Consider the following 23,841-nt stretch of genomic DNA (forward strand, 5'->3'; position numbering starts at 1 on the left):
CGGGCATCAAGGAGGACACCCAAATTGCGCGCCCGCTCCACAGGGGACAACTGTTCGCCCCCTATGGCCAGCGATGGAGTCAGCTGGCTGAACCGAGGTGCCGGCAACCACAGCCACTCGGTCTTGGAGGGGTTGAGTTTGAGTCTGTTGTCCCCCATCCAGACCCCGACGGCCTCCAAACACCGGGACATCACTTCGACAGCCTCGTTGGGGTGGTTTGGGGTTGAAATATACAGCTGAGTATCATCAGCGTAGAGATGGTATTCAACCCCAAAACCACGGATGATCTCACCCAGCGGCTTCACATATGCGTTGAACAGGAGAGGCGAGAGGACCGACCCCTGTGGCACCCCACAAGTGAGTGGCCTCAGGGACGACCTCTGTCCCCCTGTCAACACACATTGCTTCCGGTCGGAGAGGTAGGAGCCGAACCACCGCAAAACGGTGCCTCCGACTCCCATCCCCTCCAACCGGCGCAATAGGATACCATGGTCGATGGTATCAAAAGCCGCCGAGAGGTCTAATAGGACCAGGATAGAGGAGCAACCCCTATCTCTGGCCCTCCAGAGATCATCGACCAACGCGACCAAGGCTGTCTCGGTGCTGTGCCCGGGTCGGAAGCCGGACTGGCGTGGGTCTAGATAATCGGATTCGTCTAGGTGTCGCGGGAGCTGCTGCGCCACCACATTCTCAACAACCTTCGCCACGAAGGGGAGGTTGGAGACTGGACGATAGTTAGCTAGCTCCATTGGGTCGAGCGAAGGCCTCTTGAGCAAGGGTCTCACCACTGCCTCTTTCAAGGCGGTTGGTAAGTATCCCTCACCCAGTGATGCGCTCACCAGGCCCAGGAGCCAGCCTCGTGTCACCTCCCAGGCTGCCAGTACCAGCCAGGAGGGGCACGGGTCCGTTAAACAAGTGGTGGGTCGCAGCCGTCCACGCAACCTGTCCAAATCCTCGGGGGCAACAGAGTCAAACTCCTCCCAGAGTGGTCTCTCAAGACTCGCTGTTGGCGGCTCGTCTGGTCCACTGACGGAGGTCCACCCGCTCCGGATCTGATCGATTTTGTCCTGAAGATATTCCCCAAACTCCTCTGCTCTACCCTGTAAGGGTGTCTCCCGCACCCTCTGCGATAGAAGGGAGCGAGTCACCCTAAACAGGGCGGCAGGGCGGTTATCCGCGGACGCAATAAGAGCAGCACAATGTCTACGTTTGGCCGCTCTTATTGCCACAAGGTAAGTCCGCAAATAGGCTCTTACCTGTGTTCGGTCAGATTCGGAGCGTGAGGACCTCCACCTGCTCTCTAGACGTCTCCTGTGGCGTTTCATCACCCTAAGCTCCTCAGTAAACCAAGGAGCCCGGGTGGGTCGATGCCGCAGGAGAGGTCGCAAAGGCGCAACCCGGTCCAAGGCCCCAGTCGTCGCCCTATTCCAGGCAGTCACTAGGTCCTCGGAGCGGGAGCGGGACAAGGCTACAGGAATTGGCCCAAGCTCCGTCTGGAATCTATCAGATTCCATCAGGTGCCTGGGGCGGTACCAGTTTATAGGGTCTGGTTCCGCCTCCTCGCGGTGGGGGATAGCGCCTGGGAAGTCCAGCCGGAGGGATGAGTGGTCTGACCATGACAGGGGCGTGATGACTAAATCCCCTATTCCCAGATCACTCGTCCACTGTTCAGATACAAAAATGAGGTCCAGTGTGTGGCCCCCTTCGTGAGTGGGGCCCTGCACTAATTGGGTCAGGTCCATGGCCGTCATGGAAGCCATGAACTCCCGGGCCGCCTCGGAAGCCGCTCCCATTGACGGTAAGTTGAAGTCCCCCATGACCAAGAGTCTGGGAGTCTCAACTGCCGTCGCAGAGATTAGCTCGAGGAGCTCGGGCAGGGCTGCTGATGCATAGCGAGGAGCCAAGTATACAATCAGCAAGCCCCACTGCCTCCCTGGGCCCCAGTTCACACCAAGGGACTCACACCCGGGTATCTGAGGGACAGTGAACTCCCTCGGCTCTAAACATTCCCGCATAACCACCGCCACCCCTCCACCCTTACCCAGGGCCCGAGGCTGATGGAATGCACGGAAACCCGGTGGGCACATTTCCACGAGGGGTAAACCACCCTCGTGGCCCAGCCAGGTCTCCGTAATCCCTGCAAGGTCTAGCTCCCCCTCTGAGATCAACTCATTAATGAGGGGGGCCTTGTTGGTGACAGACCTTGCGTTACAAAGCATCAGCCGCAGGCCCTGGCTCTGTATGACCTGTCCACCTAGACTGCAGGGGTTGGTACAAGCGACCGGGCGTAACCAGCAGCCACGGTCTCCCAACCGACCTTGAGATCTTATCCTGTCCTCGCATCCCCTCCTCCCCGCGACCGTTGTAATAGGGCAACCCTCTGCTTTAGTGACCTTTATATTCCCCCCTCCACCGCATCCCCGTCCTTCCTAGACTCACCTGTCTGCCTGGCTCTGGCCCTCCTCCCGGTCTGATTAGCCTTCCCCCCCACCCATGCCCAGAATATTTTAAATTGTACAGCGCGCACACAAGCAAACCAGCAGTAGTGCCTGCCAGAACCCACCCCTGGGATAGACATACAGTTGGCCTCCAGGATCACTCTTATAGCTGACAGCATCTTCTACAATTGTGCTGACTTTTTCATCAGCACCATTATCCCAGCCATGTGATGGCAGAATGGATAACCCTAACTAAAAAGGCCAAACATTTTTTTTCAAAAAATCCGAGAGGGATACCAGCTGTTCTCCCTTTTTTTCTTTTGTATATTAGCTTGGCTTTAAATGTTCCTGATAACTCATTTAAGTGACACGGATAAAAGCCAGAGGGCTCATGCTCAGAAGTCCAAACTTTCAAGATGTGTATCAGTAGTGAAGGATATAAGGAGCTGGAAAAATGTATATATTTATCTTAAGGTTCAGAACTGGGTATTGCATTTTCTTTTAATGTTCTCAGGATTATTGATTTGTTGCAGTCTAGAAAGGCCCCTTCTGTTTGACACTTTAAAAAAGAAAAAGAAAAACATACCCCAGATGAATGAGAGAGATTTCAAAGTAATAAAACAAGGAATTCAGAGCAAAGTGTGACACTCTCTTTCATGAGCCCCTTTGAGTTGACCTATGGTTGTGAAATAAAAGGAAGAGCTGGAAATGATGATTATAAGACAAGCTGTCCAAAGACAGGTTTGTAGGAGAAGGAAAAGGCAGAATCTGGGGACAGAGGGAAAAGAGGAATCAGACTAGAATCCCTATGTAGTCACAAGTCCAACCTTCCTTGGCCCTTATCTATCTCTACCAGGTATGGCCATTACTTGAGAAGATTCCTGCGTATAGGCTTTTAGCAATAAACCAGCTTCATGTGTGGACCTGGTCTTTTGTGCCTTGTGCCAAATAGCATCCAAAAGTAAATCAGAGTCCAAGGCAAAGTATTGCTCAAAGTTCAAATTTATAAAGAGAAAGTGTTGGCACATCTGGGAAACCCCGAATCTGAAAGCTTCCCGGTTTGCCCAAGCACTGGTTGGATCTACCAGTTAACCTGAACCGGTCCGAAATGGCAGCAGCCCAAAAGGGCTGGGTTGCTGCCGGTTTTATTACTAATGTGCGTGTGCGCCAGATGCATGCTGCACATTCATGCGCTGTTCACTGTAAATTGTTCGGCGTGCATGTGCAGAACAATTTACAGTGAATTGCACACGGGCAGTCACTAAAATCCAACATGGAGGCCACATCAGCGGCGGCGAGGAAACTGGTTCAGGGGCGTGTCAAGCTGTGCGACCCAGGCCTGAATTCCACCTCCGGTTCGATTCAACCGGGCCAAACCAGCAGCAACCAACCTCTGCAGCCCACCCGTGGCTGCTTCTCTCCTTGGTTTCCATCCATTGTTTCATTTGAAGATTGATCAAGGCGTCCCAAAGGTGGTTTTCAAAAGGCAACCGGACAGTTGTAACTGAATGATGGGTAATGGAAAAATTTATATTCTTTGCAGGCATTTGATCAAGGTGTTCCCCAAATCTAAAACTCCAAGGGCTTCTCTGATATACGTATCTACTCAGACGCTTCATCATAGTCTTAAACTCAATATTTCTAAGACTAAACCCAGCTCCTTGGAGTCCCAAGCTTTTCTTCCTTGATCTGTTTATCAGTTGACAAGATAACTATCCATCTTGCTGAACAGAGCTTTCAATTTGCTCCTATCTTCTCTATTCAGACCTGTACTGGCAAAATCACTCAACTTGCTCATCACTCTTAACTATCTAGTTTTTTCCCCCTCCACAGTTCCTTCTTATCCTCAAATAACATAACAGTTCTTTCAAAAGGGTGTAGCTACCACACTTGGTCTGCCAGTATCTCTTTAGGGCTCTAGAATAAATGGGATCAAAATATTCAATGTGTTTGGATTCTGGATTTTAGAATGGTTTGCGAGGTATTAGCCGGGGTGGGGTGGCTTCACATAACTTAACAACCAGTTCGCCTAGTGCAGAACCAAAAATTTGAGTGTGTACGTGCATACACACTTCGTTTGCACAAGCACCTATCTCACTTCAAGCACAAGGCAATTTCCTGCACGCGGCTTCCAGCACACCTTCTCGAGCAGCCACGGTGAGTAGAGCATGGGAGGCGTGGAAATTAGCTGGGCTGCATGGGTTGGGCAAGCGAGCCAGAGTCAGAGATAGGATGGGATAGCACTGGGGTGGGCGGGAAGGCCCAGCCAGTGGTCAGAACTATCGGTTCAGTCGAACCAATCTGAACTGGCAGCAGCCGACCTCTGAGTATTAGGGACAAAGTGGATTCTTTAGGCCTTGCAGAGACTTCAAGGTTTGCAGGAGATAATTAGTTCGTTTAATTGGTTTGTGACTCTCCAAGACTCCTTGCCAAGTTTTGCAGACATCAGCCTGGCAGCTCTCCAAGCCAGATAAGGTCTCTGACTGTAAATCCTCCCTTGAAAGACTTTGCTGGATGTGAATGAGCAGAATTCACAGTAAATTAATAAAAGGAGGTTTTGTCGGGACCAGGAGTTTGCTTCATGGTCTCGGGAAGCCTTGGGAAGCCTTGGTCATAACGTCCAGCCTACTGGCTGCCAGTTTGATACCCCTGATCTAGCCAACTTCAAAATATTTCATTTTTTTTCTTTTTTCCTCTTTTTAAATCTTATTCATCTGAAGTAACAGAGTTCCTTCAGTCATCAACGAAACAAAAAGAAAGAAATAAAAAATGCAAAAGAAATGCTCCAGGCAGGTCACAAGATGGTGGGGATCTCCTGTGAATGAAACCTTCTCAGTTTGAGATGGGTAATGACAATATGCAGACTATGATAAGTTTATAAATCAATGCAATATTTTCTCCTCCCAGTCTCACAAATGGAATTGAGAAGATTGAGAATATACCTATTATTTTAATGCAGGTAAATAAATGTTTACACATTCCTATTATTTCTATTAAAGGATGCAGTGGCTCAGTGGCTAAGATGCTGAGCTTGTTGATCAGAAAGGTTGGCAGTTCAGTGGTTTGAATCCCTAGCACCCTGTAATGGAGTGAGCTCCCGTTACTTGTCCCAGTTTCTGCCAACCGAGCAGCTCGAAAGCATGTAAAAATGGAAGTAGAAAAATAAGGACCCTTCGGTGAGAAGGGAACAGCGTTCCGTGTGCCTTCGGCATTTAGTCATGCTGGCCATATGACCACGGAGTCGTCTTCAGACAGTGCTGGCTCTTTGGCTTCGAAATGAAGATGAGCACTGTCCCCTGGAGCCAGGAATGACTAGCACGCATGTGCGAGGGGAATCTTTACCTTTTACATAAATATAGCCATCACACTTGATTTTTACAATATAGAGAAAAAGAAATAATTACCGTATTTTTTGGAGTATAAGACGCAGCAAGGATTTGAAAGGGAAAATAAAAAAGAAGTTTTTTTCACTTTGCAAACCTCCCAAAAATGGCCCATTTTTCACAAAAGCACGCTCATTCCCCCCCCCCAAAAAAAAGGCATGAATAGCCATTAGGGAGCTTGCAGAGTGCTCCTGGGGAGGCTGGGAGGGTCAAAAACGAGCAAAAAATGGCCCATTTTTCACGAAAACGGGTCCGTTTTCATTTTAAAAAAAGGCACGGATAGCCTTTAGGAAGCTTATAGAGTGCTCCTGGGGGCTGGGGGCAGTAAAATTGAGCAAAAAAACAGGTTTTTTTGCTCATTTCTGCCCTCCCCAACCCCCAGGAGCTCTCAAAAGCTTCCTAGAGGCTCTGCACAGCCATTTAGGTGAAGGAGGTGGGGTTTCGGGAAGCAAAAAAATGCTGTATTCGGTGTATAAGACGCACCCAGATTTTCAGCCTCTTTTTTGAGGGAAAAAGGTGTGTCTTATACTCCAAAAAATACGGTAAGATTTCCAGGAAAGAAATGTTGAATTGAAGATGGCTCCACTAAAAATGGAGTGACTGCTGCACAACAAAGAGCTGGTTCTTCATAATGCCTCTCTGGACTAGAGAAGACTTGAGATTGCCCATAAGTGCTCCACATAGTTGCTCTTCATGAGGAGTCTGCAATAATTATTTTCTCAGTAGTTTTAGAGTTCTGGGAGATGTGTTTCTCAAACCACAGTTGCCACCTTATAGATACAGGAATCACATAATTTCTTTTCTACTCACTTTTGGAAATTGCTTGTTAGCTGCTTTTCAAGTATTAGGAAACTTTCGGTCAGCTAGTCTGAAAATAGTAGGTGAGTTCTTTAACGAAAGACGTTTTAAATACATATTTAAGGATTTTTTTTAAAAAAATGGAACAAACAGCAAAAGGTTGATTAGACCTCTGATTTTTGTAAGTTACCAATTGACTAAGGACTCAGATAAATTTGAAATAAGATTTTGAAATTGATGATTAGAATGACTTCCTTGCAAAAATGCTTTTGTTTTGAATACCTTTAAAAAACATCATGGCATTCGGCCCTCTCAATTCCTGGCAAATAGATGGGGAAGAAATGGAGGTAGTGACAGATTTTATTTTCCTGGGCTCCAAGATCACCGCAGATGGGGACTGCAGCCAAGAAATTAAAAGATGCTTTCTCCTGGGGAGGAATGCTATGGCACATCTAGACAGCATTCTAAAAAGCAGAGACATCACCCTGCCAACAAAAGTGCATATAGTCAAGGCTATGGTTTTCCCAGTTGCAATGTACAGCTGTGAAAGTTGAACCATAAGGAAGGCTGAGCGCCGAAGAATGGAGGCCTTTGAACTCTGGTGCTGGATAAGACTCCTGCAGGTCCCTTGGAGTCCCTTGGACTGCAAGGAGATCAAACCGGTCAGTCTTGGAAGAGATCAACCCTGACTGCTCTTTAGAAGGCCAGATCCTGAAGGTGAAACTCAAATACTTTGGCCACCTAATGAGAAGGAAGGATTCACTGGAGAAGAGCCTCATGCTGGGAAAGATTGAGGGCAAAAGAAGAAAGGGACGACAGAGAATGAGGTGGCTGGATGGAGTCACCGAAGCAGTCGGCGTGAGCTTAAATGGACTCTGGGGGATGATAGAGGACAGGAAAGCCTGGAGAAACATTATCCATAGAGTCACAATGGGTCAGACATGACTTCGCAACTAACAACAACAAAAACAACAACATAAGATGAGACTTTGAAACACTAGATGCTAGAGAGAACTAGAAAGTTTACAATTAGGGGAGAAGAACACTTAAATTATTAAGACAAAATGACACAAAATATTTTAATGTTCGGTATATTGAAGGATATTTTTGAAGTCAGCATTTAAATTTAAGAATATCTGCCTCCATAGATATATTGTGTTTAAAAGAGGATTGTGTTATCGAAGAGGAACAAGCTTTACTGGTAAAGAAGACTCAGACTGATCTGAATTATATGGGAAAAGATACTAGAGTAGACATATTAGAAAAAACCAGCAAATGTCTTAATAATTAAAAGGGTTATACAAACAACAAATGAAGCAAGTGACCTCAATCACTCTCTTGGGTCATAGTTTTTGTCTAGTTGTATAACTTAGCTACAGGATAGCGGCTACTTCATTTAAATGGATCTGAAAGAAGCTATGTAGGATCTGGGTGGGAGACAATCAGGAAATCCATGTCTATAAACTAGAATCAAAATTCCAGAAGAAGGCAATTGCAAAGCACTGATGTCAAGAAAACTCCATGGATGTGTCCATCAAGCTTATCAAACATAGACTTTGATCCAAAAGAGATTTTATGGTGGATATTCTAGAAATATTTGCTGAAAATGCAAAATATTAAAAAAAATCTCTTGTTTTGGAGAATTCTTAGGTAATTCCTATTAACAGGGGTTGGCAGAAAAATGTTTTGTTCCTTTACAAATAAGAGAATGGACTTGGCATTCTATGTCCAAATGATTGCACGCTCCCTCTCTCTCCCCTCCCTCCCCCCTCTCTCTCGCTCCCTCCCTTCCCTCTCTTTCCATCCCCCCCCCTCTCTCTCTCTTTCTCTCTCCCACATCCTCCTCTCTCCCTCGCTCCTCCTCTCTCTCCCTTCCTTCCCCCTCTCTCCCTCCCTCCCTCTCCCTCCTTTCCCTCTCTCCCTCTTTCTCTCCTTCCCACTTCATCTATCTCTCCTTCATTCCTCCTCTCTCTCCCCTCTCCCTCCCTCCCTTTTTATCTCCCTCCCTTTTCCTCTCTCTCTCCTTCCCCCTTTCTCGCTCCCTCCCTTCCCTCTCTTTCCATCCCCCCCCTCTCTCTTTCTCTCTCCCACATCCTCCTCTCTCCCTCGCTCCTCCTCTCTCTCCCTTCCTTCCCCCTCTCTCCCTCCCTCCCTCTCCCTCCTTTCCCTCTCTCCCTCTTTCTCTCCTTCCCACTTCATCTATCTCTCCTTCATTCCTCCTCTCTCTCCCCTCTCCCTCCCTCCCTTTTTATCTCCCTCCCTTTTCCTCTCTCTCTCCTTCCCCCTTTCTCTCTCCCTCCCTCCCCCTCTCCCTCCCTCTTTCTCTCCCTCCTTCCTCCTCTCTCTCTCCCTCCCTTCCCCCTCTCTCTTTCTCTCCCTCCCTCCTTCTCTCTCTCTCTCCCTCCTTCCTCCTCTCTCTCCCCTCTCTCTCTACTCTCCCTCCTCCTCTGCACCTGTTACTCACTGCTGGTACTCCTGTACACACTTCTGCAGAACAAGGGCACAGCTCTAAATAATTATGTCAGCGAAATGACAAGTGCAGGAACAGAGATGAATAATTACAAAGCCGAGACATAATTAAGCAACTTTGACTGTCGTATTCTTGAGCTGTCATTCTGATGTGAAGAGCTGTCAGACACAGCAACATACTTCACACTGGACAGGCCTCTTCTACTTTGATCAACCCTTATGCCGAAAAAATGAGCTTATGGTACGGTCATTAAATGAAGCTCCCTTGTTTGGCACGTTGCCCCTTGCCTAGCAAGACTTCCGTGTTTTATTTTTATTTTAAATCAAGCATCAGACGGATGTTCAATATTTTGACATTTCTAAATATAAACATCGCTGGGTAATGAAGTTCAACTCATTTCACACAGCAAGAGAAAGCCCAGCATTGCTAAGTTTAGCTGTTTTCTAATGAACGGGGCCGTGCCTTCCCCATTATGACAGTCCCATCATAAACAGACTCGGAGCCACAAAAGATGAAATGAAGCAAAGGAAAAGCAAGCCGCATTCCGCTAATAAAACATAATATAAAATAAAAGATTTTTTTTTTTAAATCCAAGAAAGGCAGGGAGTTAGAGAGAGTTAAATATTTATCATTTCCTCAGATGTTGGGTGTTTGCTCGTTACTTTTGCATATAAGTAAACATAAGCAAGGGACATTTACTCATTCTTGGATTTAGTAGTATTTATTTATTTCAAAGGAACGCAGTGGCTCAGTGGCTAAGACGCTGAGCTTGTCGATCAGAAAGGTTGGCAGTTCGGTGGCTCGAATCCCTAGCGCCGCATAACGGAGTGAGCTCCTGTTACTTGTCCCAGCTTCTGACAACCTAGCAGTTCAAAAGCACGTAAAAAATGCAAGTAGAAAAATAGGGACCACTTTTGGTGGGAAGGGAACAGCGCTCTGTGTGCCTTTGGCATTTAGTCATGCCGGCCACATGACCACGGAGACATCTTCGGACAGCGCTGGCTCTTCAGCTTTGAAACGGAGATGAGCACCGCCCCCTAAAGTCGGGAACGACTAGCACATATGTGCAAGGGGAACCTTTACCTTAATTATAAGTTGGAGGAAAATATTCTGCCTCCATGTTGCTTTTAGAGAAGCTAAGGTGCTCTCTATAGAACCTGACGTCAAGAGATGAAAGCAATTCTTGTAGTGTAACCCTACTCTTGTATCAGCACTTCCCCCCTTCTCCCCCCACTTCTGAACATGTTCTCGGATGCCAATGTAGCGCCGTAAAATTAGACTTAAATTTAGACACTTGGTTAAAATAAGACTAAAGGCAGCATGGAGTTCAAAAAAGCACAGTTCTGTGTCAAGCCAATTAATGTTTTTATGAATACTTCATTTTCCTTCTGATAATTATTTCCGTACCAAATCTCACAAATTCCTCTCAACGCCCACATTTCTATATACATAGATTTGAAATTAATACGAATCTAATGAGGAACATGGATAAGCAACCCCAATCAATCAATCATTACTGGGGTCATAGACCAGCATAAAGTAATAAGCTTTTTTTGTTAACCGTAATTAAGGTGTAAGAATATGGTCAGGGAAAAACAGATTGCACTGATATATTGAAATCCTACTGGCAGCAAAAGAAATATGGACATCCTAAGGATCTGAAGATACTTGATGTTGCACCAAACATTTCTACAAAGCATAATGTCAGAGTTCCAAGTAACACCCCCAACGAAAGAAGACTCTGAGGTTTGAGTTTTCTCAAAGTTCCATTTTATTAGCGATGTCATATTGGCACATCTGGGAAAAGCCAAATCTGAAAGCTTCCAGGTTTTTCCCACCCAAATAAAAGGTCAAGTCCCTTCCCAGCACCCACCTGTCCATCACATGTCACCTGTCCATAACATGGTCCAAGCAGGCACTGTCCAAAACTGGAGATGCCTCCCGGTCACACCACTCCAGGTGCAGGGCAGGATGTCCTTGACTCTCTGGGAAAGGACTGTTATTTTGACTATATATACCCCACACATATAATCCCCCCTCCCAGTTTCCCACAGCAATAAATGTGGCAGGCCAGAAGGCCCAACGCAAAAGATGACTCCCAGGCCTGACACTTGATTTATTACAGCAAGCGACGGTTTCCGTAGACCTTCCCAAAGTCATCTTTTCTATGACTTCTTTTACAGTTGTAGCCTCATAACCTCAAAAATGGTCCAGAAGCTGCGACTGGTAGAGACGGGCCTGCCTACTCTAAGATGAGTGACATCTTAGGATTTCAAAGCTCAATTTCTTCAAATAATATCCAAATATCAGCTTGCGGAGACCTGGAGAGATTATTCTCATGGTTGGTTTGTCTCACAGTTTACAAATCCAGGAATAAAGTTTTGCAGACCTCTCTGTTGAGAAAATCTTCTTTTAGATGACCACTGAAGACTATTCTGCTAATTCGAGCATTTATAGGATAGTAGCTATTCTAGGGTAGGGACGGGATGGCTCAGTAGCTAAGACGCTGAGCTTGTCTGTCAGAAGGTTGGCAGTTCAGCGCTCAAATCCCTAGTGCCGCATAATGGAGTGAGCTCCCATTACTTGTTCCAACTTCTGCCAACCTAGCAGTGCGAAAGCATGTAAAATGCAAGTAGAAAAATAGGAACCACCTTTGGTGGGAAGGCAACAGTGTTCCATGAGCCTTCGGCGTTTAGTCATGCCGGCCACATGACCACGGAGACGTCTTCAGACAGGGCTGGCTCTTTGGCTTTGAAACGGAGATGAGCACTGCCCCCTAGAGTCGGGAATGACTAGCACATATGTGCAAGGAGAACTTTTACCTTTACCGTTTAGCTAGTCTAGAGTCAGATTCAGTGGTGGCATTCAGCCGGTTCAGACTAGTTCAGGCGAACCGATAGTGGTGACCTGCGGGTGCTCGCCCCGCCCACCCACCTGCCCCAGCATTATGTTGTCCTATTTAGCAACATTTTCTAAGCCACACGCATGCGTGCAAGCTGCATGTGTCAGCAAAACGCATGTATGGAAGGCCACATATATGCGCAGAAAGTGTGCACTCACATTTTCGATGCATGGCGTAAAATTATGTGAAACCCACCTCTGGTCAGATTGCCTTTCAGAGCTGGACATATTGGGTTCTTCTTTCTAAGGATGTGTCTGTGTGTATGTTATAGTTGATGGTTTCAAAATGTTTTGCAAACTTTTCTAAGCCAGGATTAGTAATATGGGACTACAATAATGATAATCATTAGAGTACTTGCAGTCATCCTAGTAACAACTTCCAATGTAGTCTGTGTGGTTGCGGACAAGGATTTGCACATACAGATTTTATGCAACCAATTCATTTTAACAGATTCAAGCCAACTCCAGACTTTCTCGGATAAACCACTAGACGGGCAACATATAATAAAGCATAATAATACTAATCCTACTCAACACCAAGAGGCATTTGCTCATGATACCTAAAATGCTTACAAAAGGTAATATATTAGCTAAGACCTAGCAATTCCACAGCAAGAAATTTTAGAAAAAGCCTGTTCAAAACATTAAACTGGAACTGAGCGCTAAAAGGATTGGAGAAATAACTACATGTTTTGGAGAAAGATTTAGCAGATAACTAATTCAAAAAAAAAATTTGTTGGCAAGATGGAATGGAATGATTGGGGAAAAGCCCCAAGACTTCAGGTTACCCAGTGAGTTTAGAAAATTTTCTTTCAGACAATGGACTGCAGGAAGAGACTATCAATTAGAAACTGTCCTTAAACTCACTTCTTTCCTTGATTAAGATCCCTTTAAAAGAGATAAGGTGTCAACTGGGTTGAAAATGTATAGATTTAAAATATGGTGATATTAGTACATTGGGGTTTGATATCCACTGTTATAAAAATATAGCAGTTGTAATTTGCTATCATTACCAAAAACTAGATGGATAGTGCTATAATATCTGCAGGTTGCAAGATTTAGGAATGGAAGAAGCCGTTTGCTAAAAGCAAACAGTTTCACTTATTGTGAGGGTCAGAATATTTTATGACATTAGTAAAGTATGAGCCCAACTGTCTAATAAGAACTAAAATATTAATAGAAATGAGGATTAATTTTCTTCTTACCTCTTCTTATAGGTAGTCCTCGATTGATGACCACAAGTGAGCCCCCAAATGTATGTTGCTAAGTGAGACAATGGTTAAGTGAGTTTTGCTCCATTTTAAAACTGTCCTTGCCACCGCTGTTAAGTGAATCACTGCACTTGTTAAGTTAGGAACACGGTTGTTAAGTGAATCTGGCTTCCTCACAGACTTTGCTTGTCAGAAGGTCACAAAAAGGGACCCCAGGACATTGCAACCGTTCATAAATACGAATCAGTTGCCAAGGATCTGAATTTTGATCGCGTGACCATCAGGATGCTTCAACGGTCGTAAGTTTGAAAAATGATCATAAATCACTTGTTTCAGCTCCGGTGTCACTTTGAATAGTCACTAAATCAACCATTATTAAATCGAGGTCTACCTGAACAAACTATAGGTGTATTTGTCCACAGTGTACAGAAGTTGAAATAAATAAAGATAAAGGTAAAGGTTGCCCTCGCACGTATGTGCCAGTCATTCCCGACTCTAGGAGGCGGTGCTCATCACCATTTCAAAGCCGAAGAGCCAGCACTATCTGAAGATGTCTCCGTGGTCATGTGGCTGGCATGATTAAATGCCGAAGACACACGGAACGCTGTTACCTCCCCACCAAAGTGGTCCCTATTTTTCTACTTGCATTTTTACGTGCTTTCGCACTGCTAGGTTGGCAGAAGCTGGAACAAGTAATGGGAGCTCACTCCATTACGTGGTGCTAGGGATTCGAACCGTCGAACTGCCGACCTTTCTGATCGACAAGCTCAGCGCCTTAGCCACTGAGCTGCCGCATCCTTTTGAAATAAATAAATACTACTAAATCCAAGAATGAGTAAATGATCAGAGGAAGAATTTTTGCCAGTTCTTCCTCCAGCAAAGACCTCACCCTGCCCTGCTCCCAAAGTTCTCCTAATTCTCAAGAGCAGGTTAAGATCAGCATGGCAGAAAAAATAAAGGGGAAAACCAAAGAAAATTAAACCTGAGAAAATAATATTTGCTGGTTTTTCTGGATTTCACCCAGCAAATTATTTTTAAAGCGATATCAACGACATTTCTAACGCTTGGCACGTGAGAACTAACCTGTAAACTTAACATGACTTGGGGGATTAAATGTGATCAAAAGAAGGTGATCAATGTTATAAAGTCAATGCATACACGGTAAACATTAATTTCGGTGCACAGTGGTGGGATTCAACTTGTGTAACAACTGATTCGCTTCACGAGCGCTTTGTGCGCATTTTTCAGTTGAGAACAGCCCTAAAATTTACCTTTTCCTGAGGTCCCGGTGAGTAAAACAGCTGAGACGCAGCAATCTGTTCTCCCGTGCAAATCAGCTGAGAGGATATAGGTAAGTAGAGCGCAGGGGCGGGAGAACCAACCTGATCGTCGGAGCCAACCAGTTCGCTCCCAGCTGATCGTCGAAGCTACCTGTTCTCTTGAACTAGTCTGAACCGGCTGAATCCCACCCCTGAAGTAAATGTATGCAACAAATTGATTTTTCCACCCATGGACACCACAGATTCTTCCTGACGGTCACAGATTCCTTAAATGGCCACGCACAACATAATCAAAAGAACAAAGTAGTTGAAAAAGAGAATGCTAAGTTTAGCCAGTTGAATAAAACGTTGACATTCGTTCTTGCCATCTAGGTTTATTTTCAGCTGAGGAACAAAGCTAGGCAAAAAAATTGGAACTGAGTTGTCTCCAGCTGGCCGTTCCTTCCCCAAAAAACCCCAACAACAACCACGATTCACACGAAGGCCATGTTGAGTGGCTTACCTCATTATCCAGGGGCTTCGCCACTTTCATGAAGGCTCCCCTCACAATGGCCTCTTCCCGTTCCTTGCTGCTGACTTTTCGAGAATCCAGGAACTTCAGGTTGGTTAATTTATGAAGAACAAAATGCCTAATAAAAGAAAGAAATACAGGTTTCAAAGGTTAGAAAATTATTTCCACTTAAAATGCCATTTTCCCAGGTAACGTATTTAAGACAAGTGCATTTTAAGGAAGGATCTCTATTTCAATATTTATTTTTCCTTCCTCCCTTCCTTCCTCCCTCCCTCCCTCCCTCTCTCTTCTTTCTTTCTTTCTTTCTTTCTTTCTTTCTCTTTCTTTCTTTCTCTTATTTATTTTTTCTTCATTCCTTCCTTCTTTCTTTCCTATCTTCTTTCTTCCCTCTTTCTTTTTCTTTCTTCTTCCTTTCTTTTTCTTCCTTCCCCATCCGTCCCTCTTTCTTTCTTCTTCCATCCTTTCTATTTATTATTTTTCCTTCCTTCCTTCCTTCTTTCTTTCTTTCTTTCTTTCTTTCTTTCTTTCTTTCTTTCTTTCTTTCTTCCTTCCTTCCTTCCCTCTTTCTTTCTTCTTCCATCCTTTTTATTTATTATTTTTCCTTCCTTCTTTCTTCCTTCCTTCCCTCTTTCTTTCTTCCTTTCTTTCTCTTTCTTCTTTCTTCCCTCCCTCCCTCTTTCTTTCTTCTTCCTTCCTTTCTATTTATTATTTTTCCTTCTTTCTTTCTTTCTTTCTTTCTTTCTTCCTTCCTTCTCTTTCTTTCCTCCTTTCTTTCTTCTTTTCTTTCTCTTTCTTCTTTCTTCCCTCCCTCTTTCTTTCTTTCTTTCTTTCTTTCTTTCTTTCTTCTTCCATCCTTTCTATTTATTATTTTTCCTTCCTTCTTTCTTTCTTTCTTTCTTCCTTCCCTCTTTCTTTCTTTCCTCCTTTCTTTCTCTTTCTTCTTTCTTCCCTCCCTCCCTCTTTCTTTCTTCTTCCTTCCTTTCTATTTATTATTTTTCCTTCCTTCTTTCTTCCTTCTCTCTTTCTTTCCTCCTTTTTCTTCTTTTCTTTCTCTTTCTTCTTTCTTCCCTCCCTCCCTCTTTCTTTCTTTCTTTCTTCTTCCATCCTTTCTATTTATTATTTTTCCTTCTTTCTTTCTTTCTTTCTTTCTTTCTTTCTTTCTTTCTTTCTTTCTTTCTTTCTTTCTTTCTTCCTTCTCTCTTTCTTTCCTCCTTTCTTTCTTCTTTTCTTTCTCTTTCTTCTTTCTTCCCTCCCTCTTTCTTTCTTTCTTTCTTTCTTTCTTTCTTTCTTTCTTTCTTTCTTCTTCCTTCCTTTCTATTTATTTATTTTTCCTTCATTCTTTCCTTCTTTCCTATCTTTTTTCTTTCTTTTTCTTTCTTTCCTCTTCCTTCCTATTTATTTATTTTTCCTCCTTCCTTCCTTCCTTCCTTCCTTCCTTCCTTCCTTCCTTCCTTCCTATCTTCTTTCTTTCTTTCCCCTTTCTTCTTTCTTCTTCATTTTTTCTTCCTTCCCTCCTCACTCCCTCTTTTCTTTTCTTTTCTTTCTTTCTTTCTTTCTTTCTTTCTTTCCATTTTGCTTCGATAAGCAGCAATTCATGGAATAAGCAATCTTATTTGCTTATAAGCCACATTTTCACAATCTGTATATGATACATAATATTCAAAACTTCCTATAGGTTGAGTCCTTGCAGGCATGCTACCTATTTCCTGCCTATCCCAAAGTCTTCTTTTGCATGACGAATCCTGATCCATGCACCATTTTATGCACAGAAACTCTTCAGCAATGTCGGCGATAGTATGGTTGTTCTACCACCATGCAGGTTGAAGCATCATGGTGGCCAGTGCACTGAGAATATTTACCTAAGGTCATAAAATCAGGTGACTTGTATAAGCCATCTTGCTTAGGAAATTCTGATCCCAGTGGGTTAATTTGAGAACTACTTGTGTACCTTTTCCTCGTTAATTACTCAGTAATCCTGTTAAAATGCTGCACATGATTGTTATACTAAAGTGGCACTGAAACAAAATATAACTACATTATTCATAAACCCGTACACCGACTGAAGAAAGCGCATATCTATTTCCTGAATCCTAACCTGGATTTTAACCGAAAAGAAAAAAAAATATATGTGCCAAGTCTAACATCTCAAAAAACCTTAGGGCTTTATAACAAGTGTCCCAAAGACTCAATTTCTTCAGCTTTGCATGAACAAATAATTTTGGAATTAGGGTTATAGTTATATTTTCTCCCAAGGATGCTAAGGGCACAGCACCATTTCTGTTGTGTAATCTTGCATGCAGCAGAGATAAAAACTTGTGCAGGCTAACTTGGACTGAGATACTGTATTACTCTTGATTTCTGTTTAAATGACTGCACTCATTATTTGTTGTGTTTTCTTTAAGCAGCAGGGTAACTGACAGCATTTCATTATTCCTTCTTTTTCAACTAGTCTTCCCCCCCCCCCCCCCAAATTTCCTCCTAAACCTATCCATTCCTTTGCCAGTCAATAACACTCTTGAGACATCCTTGGGTATCAGTCAAATCATAAAATCACTTGAGCAGCAAGGGAAAAATCAATTTAAAAAAAAGCTACAGCAACAAAACAACCAAATGTTAAACAACTCAAGGAATCTTGAGAGTGAAGGGTGGGCAGGAAGTAAAAAAAAAAAACATTTATAACAGATTCAAATTACCCCTAAATTAACCTCAGCTAAGTTTCTTTGGGGACATCATATGCCAGATAATCTTTTCCCTAGCATCTCTTTGGATCCCAGTGCTCTTCAATATCTTCATAAATGACTTAGATGAGGGAATAGAAGGGAAACTTATCAAATTTGCAGATGATACTAAGCTGGCAGGAATAGCCAATACCGTAGAAGATAGGCTCAAGATCCAGAAGGACATTGATATACTTGAACACTGGGCCCTATCTAACGAGATGAAATTCAATGTAGAGAAAAGTAAAGTCCTATACTTGGGCAAGAAAAACCAAAAGTACACATATAGACTGGGCGAAACCAGGCTTAACAGCAGTGACTATGAAAGGGATCTTGGAGTCTTGGTGGACAACCAATTAAATATGAGCCAGCAGTGTGCAGCGGCAACCAAAAAAGCCAATGCAATCCTACATTGCATTAACAGAGGGATACAATCAAGTGAGGTACTAATACCACTCTATAAAGCCCTAGTAATGCCACACCTAGAGTACTGCATCTGGTTTTGGTCACCACACTATAAAAAAAGAAGTTGAGACTGTAGAAAAAGTGCAAAGGAGAGCAACCAGAAAGATTAGGGGACTGGAGACTAAAACATATGAAGAACAGTTGCAGGAACTGGGCATGGCTAGTCTAGTGAAGAGAAGGACCAGGGGAGACATGATGATAGCAGTATTCTAATATTTGAGGGGCTGCCACAGAGAGGAAGGGGTCAATTTATTCCTCAAAGCTCCTGAAGGCCAGACAAGGAACAATGGATGGAAACTGACCAAGGAGAGATTCAACCTAGAAATAAAGAGGAACTTTCTGGCAGTGAGAACAATCAACCCATAGAACAGAAGTTGCCCTCAGAAGTTGTGGGAACTTCATCACTTGAGGTTTTCAAGAAGAGATTAAACTGCCATTTGTCAGAAATGATGTAGGGTCTCCTGCTTGGGCAGTTGGATCAGTGATGGCAAACCTATGGCACGCATGCCACAGGTGGTACGCGGAGCCATTTGTCAGGGCAAAGCCATTTTTTAAAGCCATTTTTTGCCTCCCCCCCCCCCCCGAAGGCCCTCCAGAGGCTTCATGAGCTTCCCTGAAGCCTCCGGAGCGCAAAAAACCCGGCCCTACAGGCAAACGGAAGTTCGGGAACGGACTTCCGGTTTGCTCGAAAGGTTGTTTTGACTGCTCCAGAGACTTCAGGGAAGCATCCTGAAGGTCGCTCAAGCCTCTGGAGGGCTTCTGGGGGGGAGGGGGAGGCTGTTTTCACCCTCCCCAGGCTCCTATAAAGCCTCTGGAGCCTGGGGAGGGCAAAAAAAAAGCATCCAAAAAATGGGGGGTCGCACCTGTAGTGCGCGCATGCGCACTGGGGGGGTCGCACATTGCATTATGGGTGCGGCATGCCCGCACACTACCCCCCTGCGCTCCCCCCACTTATGGCACGCAAGCCAAAAACGGTTCACCATCGCTGGACTAGATGATCTCTAAGGTCCTTTCAACTCTGTTAATCTGTTATCTGAATGTGCAAAACATTTCAACTTCAGAATAATTTCCCAAAGCAGAACAAAGCACACTGGTCATTTTGTATGCTGCGGTTTTCAGGGACATGACTGGACCAGGCCTTTTGATTTGGCTTCTGTTTGCAACCGTCCTGATTTTTGTAGTCTTTTTCCGGTCTACTTTAGAGTTGCAAAAGCCAGACATATGCCTGCAGCTACTGGATGAGACCAACATGCAGCAATGTTGGAAAGACAGTCACAGCTCAACACTGGAATGCTCACAAGTTCATGCTCGCCTAATACATTTGCCTTATTTTCTCCCAAAAATAAAGCTATGGCAGAACCTTAAGAGACAAAAAATAGAGTGAAGCTAAATAAGGGATCCTTGGTGTCAGCCTCTGCTTCACTTACTTACTATCGGGTGCAATAAGAAACGGGAAGTGTGGAGGCATGATGTTTGGGATGGGAATAAATGGTACAGGAGTGAATGGAAAAGGGAGGTTTCTTCCCACCATCTTCTGTGCATGCTGGTGGCCGTTGTTTGGACTTGTTCAACGCCAACCATCATGCATACCAACCTGATAATGCCTTTTGGAGATGCACCCCACATGACACCTAAGGGAGTTGCAGATTGGACACTGGGGTGGGGTCGTTGGAGGGAGGGGGCTAGGTTATCATTTGATATCTATTTGTTTGTGCTTTCCTGGCTCAGATCTTGCTTTACTTTTGCAGCTATTTTTTCATAACCAGTAAAAGTATTTTAATTCCATGAACAATGGAGTTAGGAGTTTTCTTTCTTGGTTATTGAGGGAGGCACGCCTGACACTTGGTGCTCTCTGAGCTTGGTTGTTTTCTTACAGATGTTTCATTACCCAAACTAGGTGACATTACCAGAGAGGCATGTTTTGTTGAATGCATAAGAGTGACATGATAGCAATGTTGCAATAGTTGAGGGGATGCCACAAAGAAGGGGGAGGGTGTCAACCTATTCTCCAAAGCACCAGAGGGCAGGACTATAAGCAATGGATGGAAACTAATCAAGGAGAGAACCAACCTAGAACAAAAGAGAAATTTCCTGACAGTGGGAACAACTAAACAGTGGAATGACTTGCCTTCAAGAAAATGTGAATGGTCCCACACTGGAAGTTTTTAAGAAGATGTTGGATAACCATTTGTCTGGTGTTGGGTTTCCTGCCTGGGTAGGGGGTTGGACTAGAAGACCTCCAAGGTCCCTTCCAACTCTGTTATTCTATTATATTCTATTCTTATTCCATATTCTATTCTATTCTATTCTATTCTTAATCCATATTCTATTCTATTCCTAATCCATATTCTATTCCTAATACATATTCTATTCTATTCCTAATACATATTCTATTCTATTCTATTCTAACTTCAACTTGAGTCCAAATTTCACTGGAGGCTTTTAAAAAGGAAACTGGACAACCATTTGTCTGAAATGGTATAAGATCTTCTGCTTGACCAGAGGGTTGGACTAGAAAACCTTCAAGGTCCCTTCCAACTCTATTATTCCATTAGAAATCAAAGCTTCAATAAAACATCTGAGGCAAGAGAAAACGTTTTAATAAGATTGGTGATCTTTCTTGATGATTTAAGATTTGCACTACTAGAGAAGTGCACAGAATCTTTCGTCTGAGGAACACACTTAGTTGACATTTGCATTTTAGATCCTTCTTCAGTTTCCTCTAAAGTTTCCCTCAAGAACTGGAAGCTCAACGCATTGACCCATACATGTTGTTTTATTCACAATAAAGCAGACAGAACATGGCAGCACGTCCTGGCATAAATCAACATTTAAAAAAAAAAAACCTCGGCCCCCGAAAGGTGATAATATCAACTCATCTCAAGTAGTTGCTATTTACAGCCAAGCACTGAGATATGAAACAGACTTACTGGAGACTGGGAGAGGAAATGCCAGATCCATTCCTGGCAGGAAACAGAAAGGTGATTGATAATGTTCCTCACAAACGCCAAATTTATACAGGCCATCGTTCCAGAAATCCGCCTGATTCACAGGCATCTAGAGCTGGCTGCCTCACCTATCCAGGGGCTGACATATATAAAGGGTGATCATTTCATAGGTTCGTTTTTATATGCCTGAACTCAATAAATAAGAGTAGGAACTGGGCAGGAATGGAACAACTCAACTTTTCTCAAGAAAAACTGCTAAGACGCCTTTGAAAGCCTGTCTAAACTCATTACTGGGTGCCTTCCAAGTGGGAGAAGGAAGAGTGGTCACCCTTTAATTAATTATTTAGCCTTTTGACAAGCAGACCAAACACACACAAAAAAAGACCATCAGTCCTACTTTGTCTAAGATGGGGGAGATTGGAAAAGGTCATCATGAAATCGTATATGCTCCCTATGACCTATGCTAAAATCCATTAGCAACCTGATCACAACATTCAGCCATGTCATTTCCATGGTAGAAATAACACTCCTGCAGAAAAACATCAGGGAGGCCTCTTTTTAAAGTGTAACTGTGTCCTGAGCCAGACAATTGTTCAGCATTGTTTGATATCGTGGGGATATTGAAATATGCTCTCACACATCTCTTAACTTCTCCAAATGGCCTTTCAGCTCCCTCTGATGTCCCTTATCTTTCAAGGGAAGACAATACCTCCTCTTGTGTTACTGTGCAAAAAGGACCCAGAGTACAAGGGCTTCTTTCAAATCCACAGAACAGAAGGAAGCAATATGTCAAGAGCAAAGTTTGGGAAGACTACAAGCACTCCCGTAAATGGAAGGCGAAAAAAGATTAATATTCAGGTGCAGAAAACATCCAGGATTACCCTAATTGGCAGAGGCTGAATTACCTCGTGAAAGATGGCCTCGAGAAATGGGCCGTCACGAAACCCGTGACAGATCCCGGCAGCCTCGTGTCATCTCTACACCAACGTTGGGCCAAAGACTTACATTTTTAACCTTTTGTGGCTCCATCAAAGAAAATGGATCTTTGCAGGAGAACTATGAAGTCAGAAAGGTTTTCCCTGGGGTTGAGAATGTCTACCAAAGAGAAACAAAGAGAACAACCGGTTCTCACATCCCGGGAAACAAGAGTGAGGCGTTGAATGGCGAATGGATGACGGACAGGAGAGCGTTCCCAGTCATCTTGGCAAGGCAGATGTTACACAAGAGAGGACAATGAAGTATGAAAGGCAATTAGCAGCAGACATTAAAAGCCGCCTTGTCATCGGTGCCGATGCCTCCTGTATCACGATGTCATTTTGAGGAACAGAGAAGCGACTGACATCTGCAACTGCTTTTCCTTGCCAATCCTTTCTTGGCACTTTAATCCCTCCTGCCGGGGGGAGAGGAACAGGGACCCCATTTTTCCTCTTAGAGGGGTTCATTGGGCAACACCCTCTGGATCAAGCAACATGGAGTGGTATCACACCTACCTGTTCTGACCCAGGCTTCACAAAATCATGAAGCAGACTCCTTGTCCCGACAAAACCCCTTTTTATTAAGCTAATGTGAATTCCTCTCATTCACATCCAGCAAAGTCCCGGCAAACAGTCTTTCAAGGGTGAATTTACAACCACAGACCTTATCAGACTTGGAAAGCTGCCAGGCCGATCTCTTCCAAACGCAACTCTGTACAGGGAAATACTTGGCAAGGAGGCATGAACAAATCTTGACAATAATTAAGCAAACTAATTGTCTCCTGCAAACTCCACTCCCCTTTCACTCCTCTTTATTCCCTATCGGAGGGGCCATCCACCCCTCTTTACTGTGTCTTTACTGCCGAGTTAACTGTTCCCTTCTCCTGGCAGCTGTGTGCATGTGCACATCGGGAACAGGCTCCAGCTGTTCTTCCGCCCCACTGATCTCTGACTCCGGAGGCAGCTGATAACTGTTGGACGGCCTTGGCCCCATCTCTGCCTCCAACACAGAGCCCTCATCAGAGCCTTCCCCAGACTCCAGGACTCGCCCATGTTCCTCCCCAACCTCCTCACTGTCTGAGTCTGCCACCAGCTCCGCTGGCAGACCACACAGCACTACCACTCCAAATCAGAAAGGCATCAAAAAGCCCAAATTAATTCCAGGTACATTTCCCAGGGATTCAGAAGTGGTGGAAGAGCCAGTGCAAATGCTTTCAATCACTCAAGCAAGCAAGCAAGCAAGCAAGCAGAATAGATCTGGAATGTAGAAATCTTCAAGTCCAGCCCCCGCCCCCTGCTCAAGCAGGAGACCCTATACTATTACAGAAGGGTGGCTGCCGAGTCTCTTCTTCAAAGCATCCATTGATGGAGCAGCCACAACTTCTGAAGGCAAGCTGCTCCACTGGTTAATTGTTCCCACTGTTAGGAAGTTCCTCCTTAATTCCAGATTGCTTCTGTCCTTGATTTGTTTCCATCTATTGTTTCTTGTCTTGCCTTCTGGTGCTTTGGAGAATTGGTTGACTTCCTATTCTTTGTGGCAGCCCCTCAAATACTAGAACACTGATATCATGTCCCTCCTAGTCTTTCTTTTCTCTAAACTGGCCCTACCCAAATTCCTGTAACTCTTCTTGGAAGAGAGAGTTTGAAAAGAGAAAGAGAGAAAGGAAAGAGAAATGAAGAAAAGAGGGAGAAGAAAAAAAGGGAGATAAGAAGTTGGAGAAAAGCAAAATAACAACAAAGAACAA

General features: G+C 44.2%; 1 protein-coding gene across 1 annotated transcript in view; it reads right to left on the minus strand.

Moving 5' to 3' along the window:
* LRMDA (leucine rich melanocyte differentiation associated) overlaps window positions 1–23,841 on the minus strand; it is a 1,009,412-nt gene that overhangs the window by 410,287 nt on the left and 575,284 nt on the right. The window contains 1 exon segment of the mRNA XM_081955714.1: window positions 14,984–15,110. Within this exon segment, the coding sequence (XP_081811840.1) occupies window positions 14,984–15,110 (127 nt within the window).

The sequence above is a fragment of the Natrix helvetica genome (genome assembly GCF_964273705.1).
Source record: "Natrix helvetica genome assembly, chromosome: 5".
NCBI classification, from domain to species: Eukaryota; Metazoa; Chordata; class Lepidosauria; order Squamata; family Natricidae; genus Natrix; species Natrix helvetica.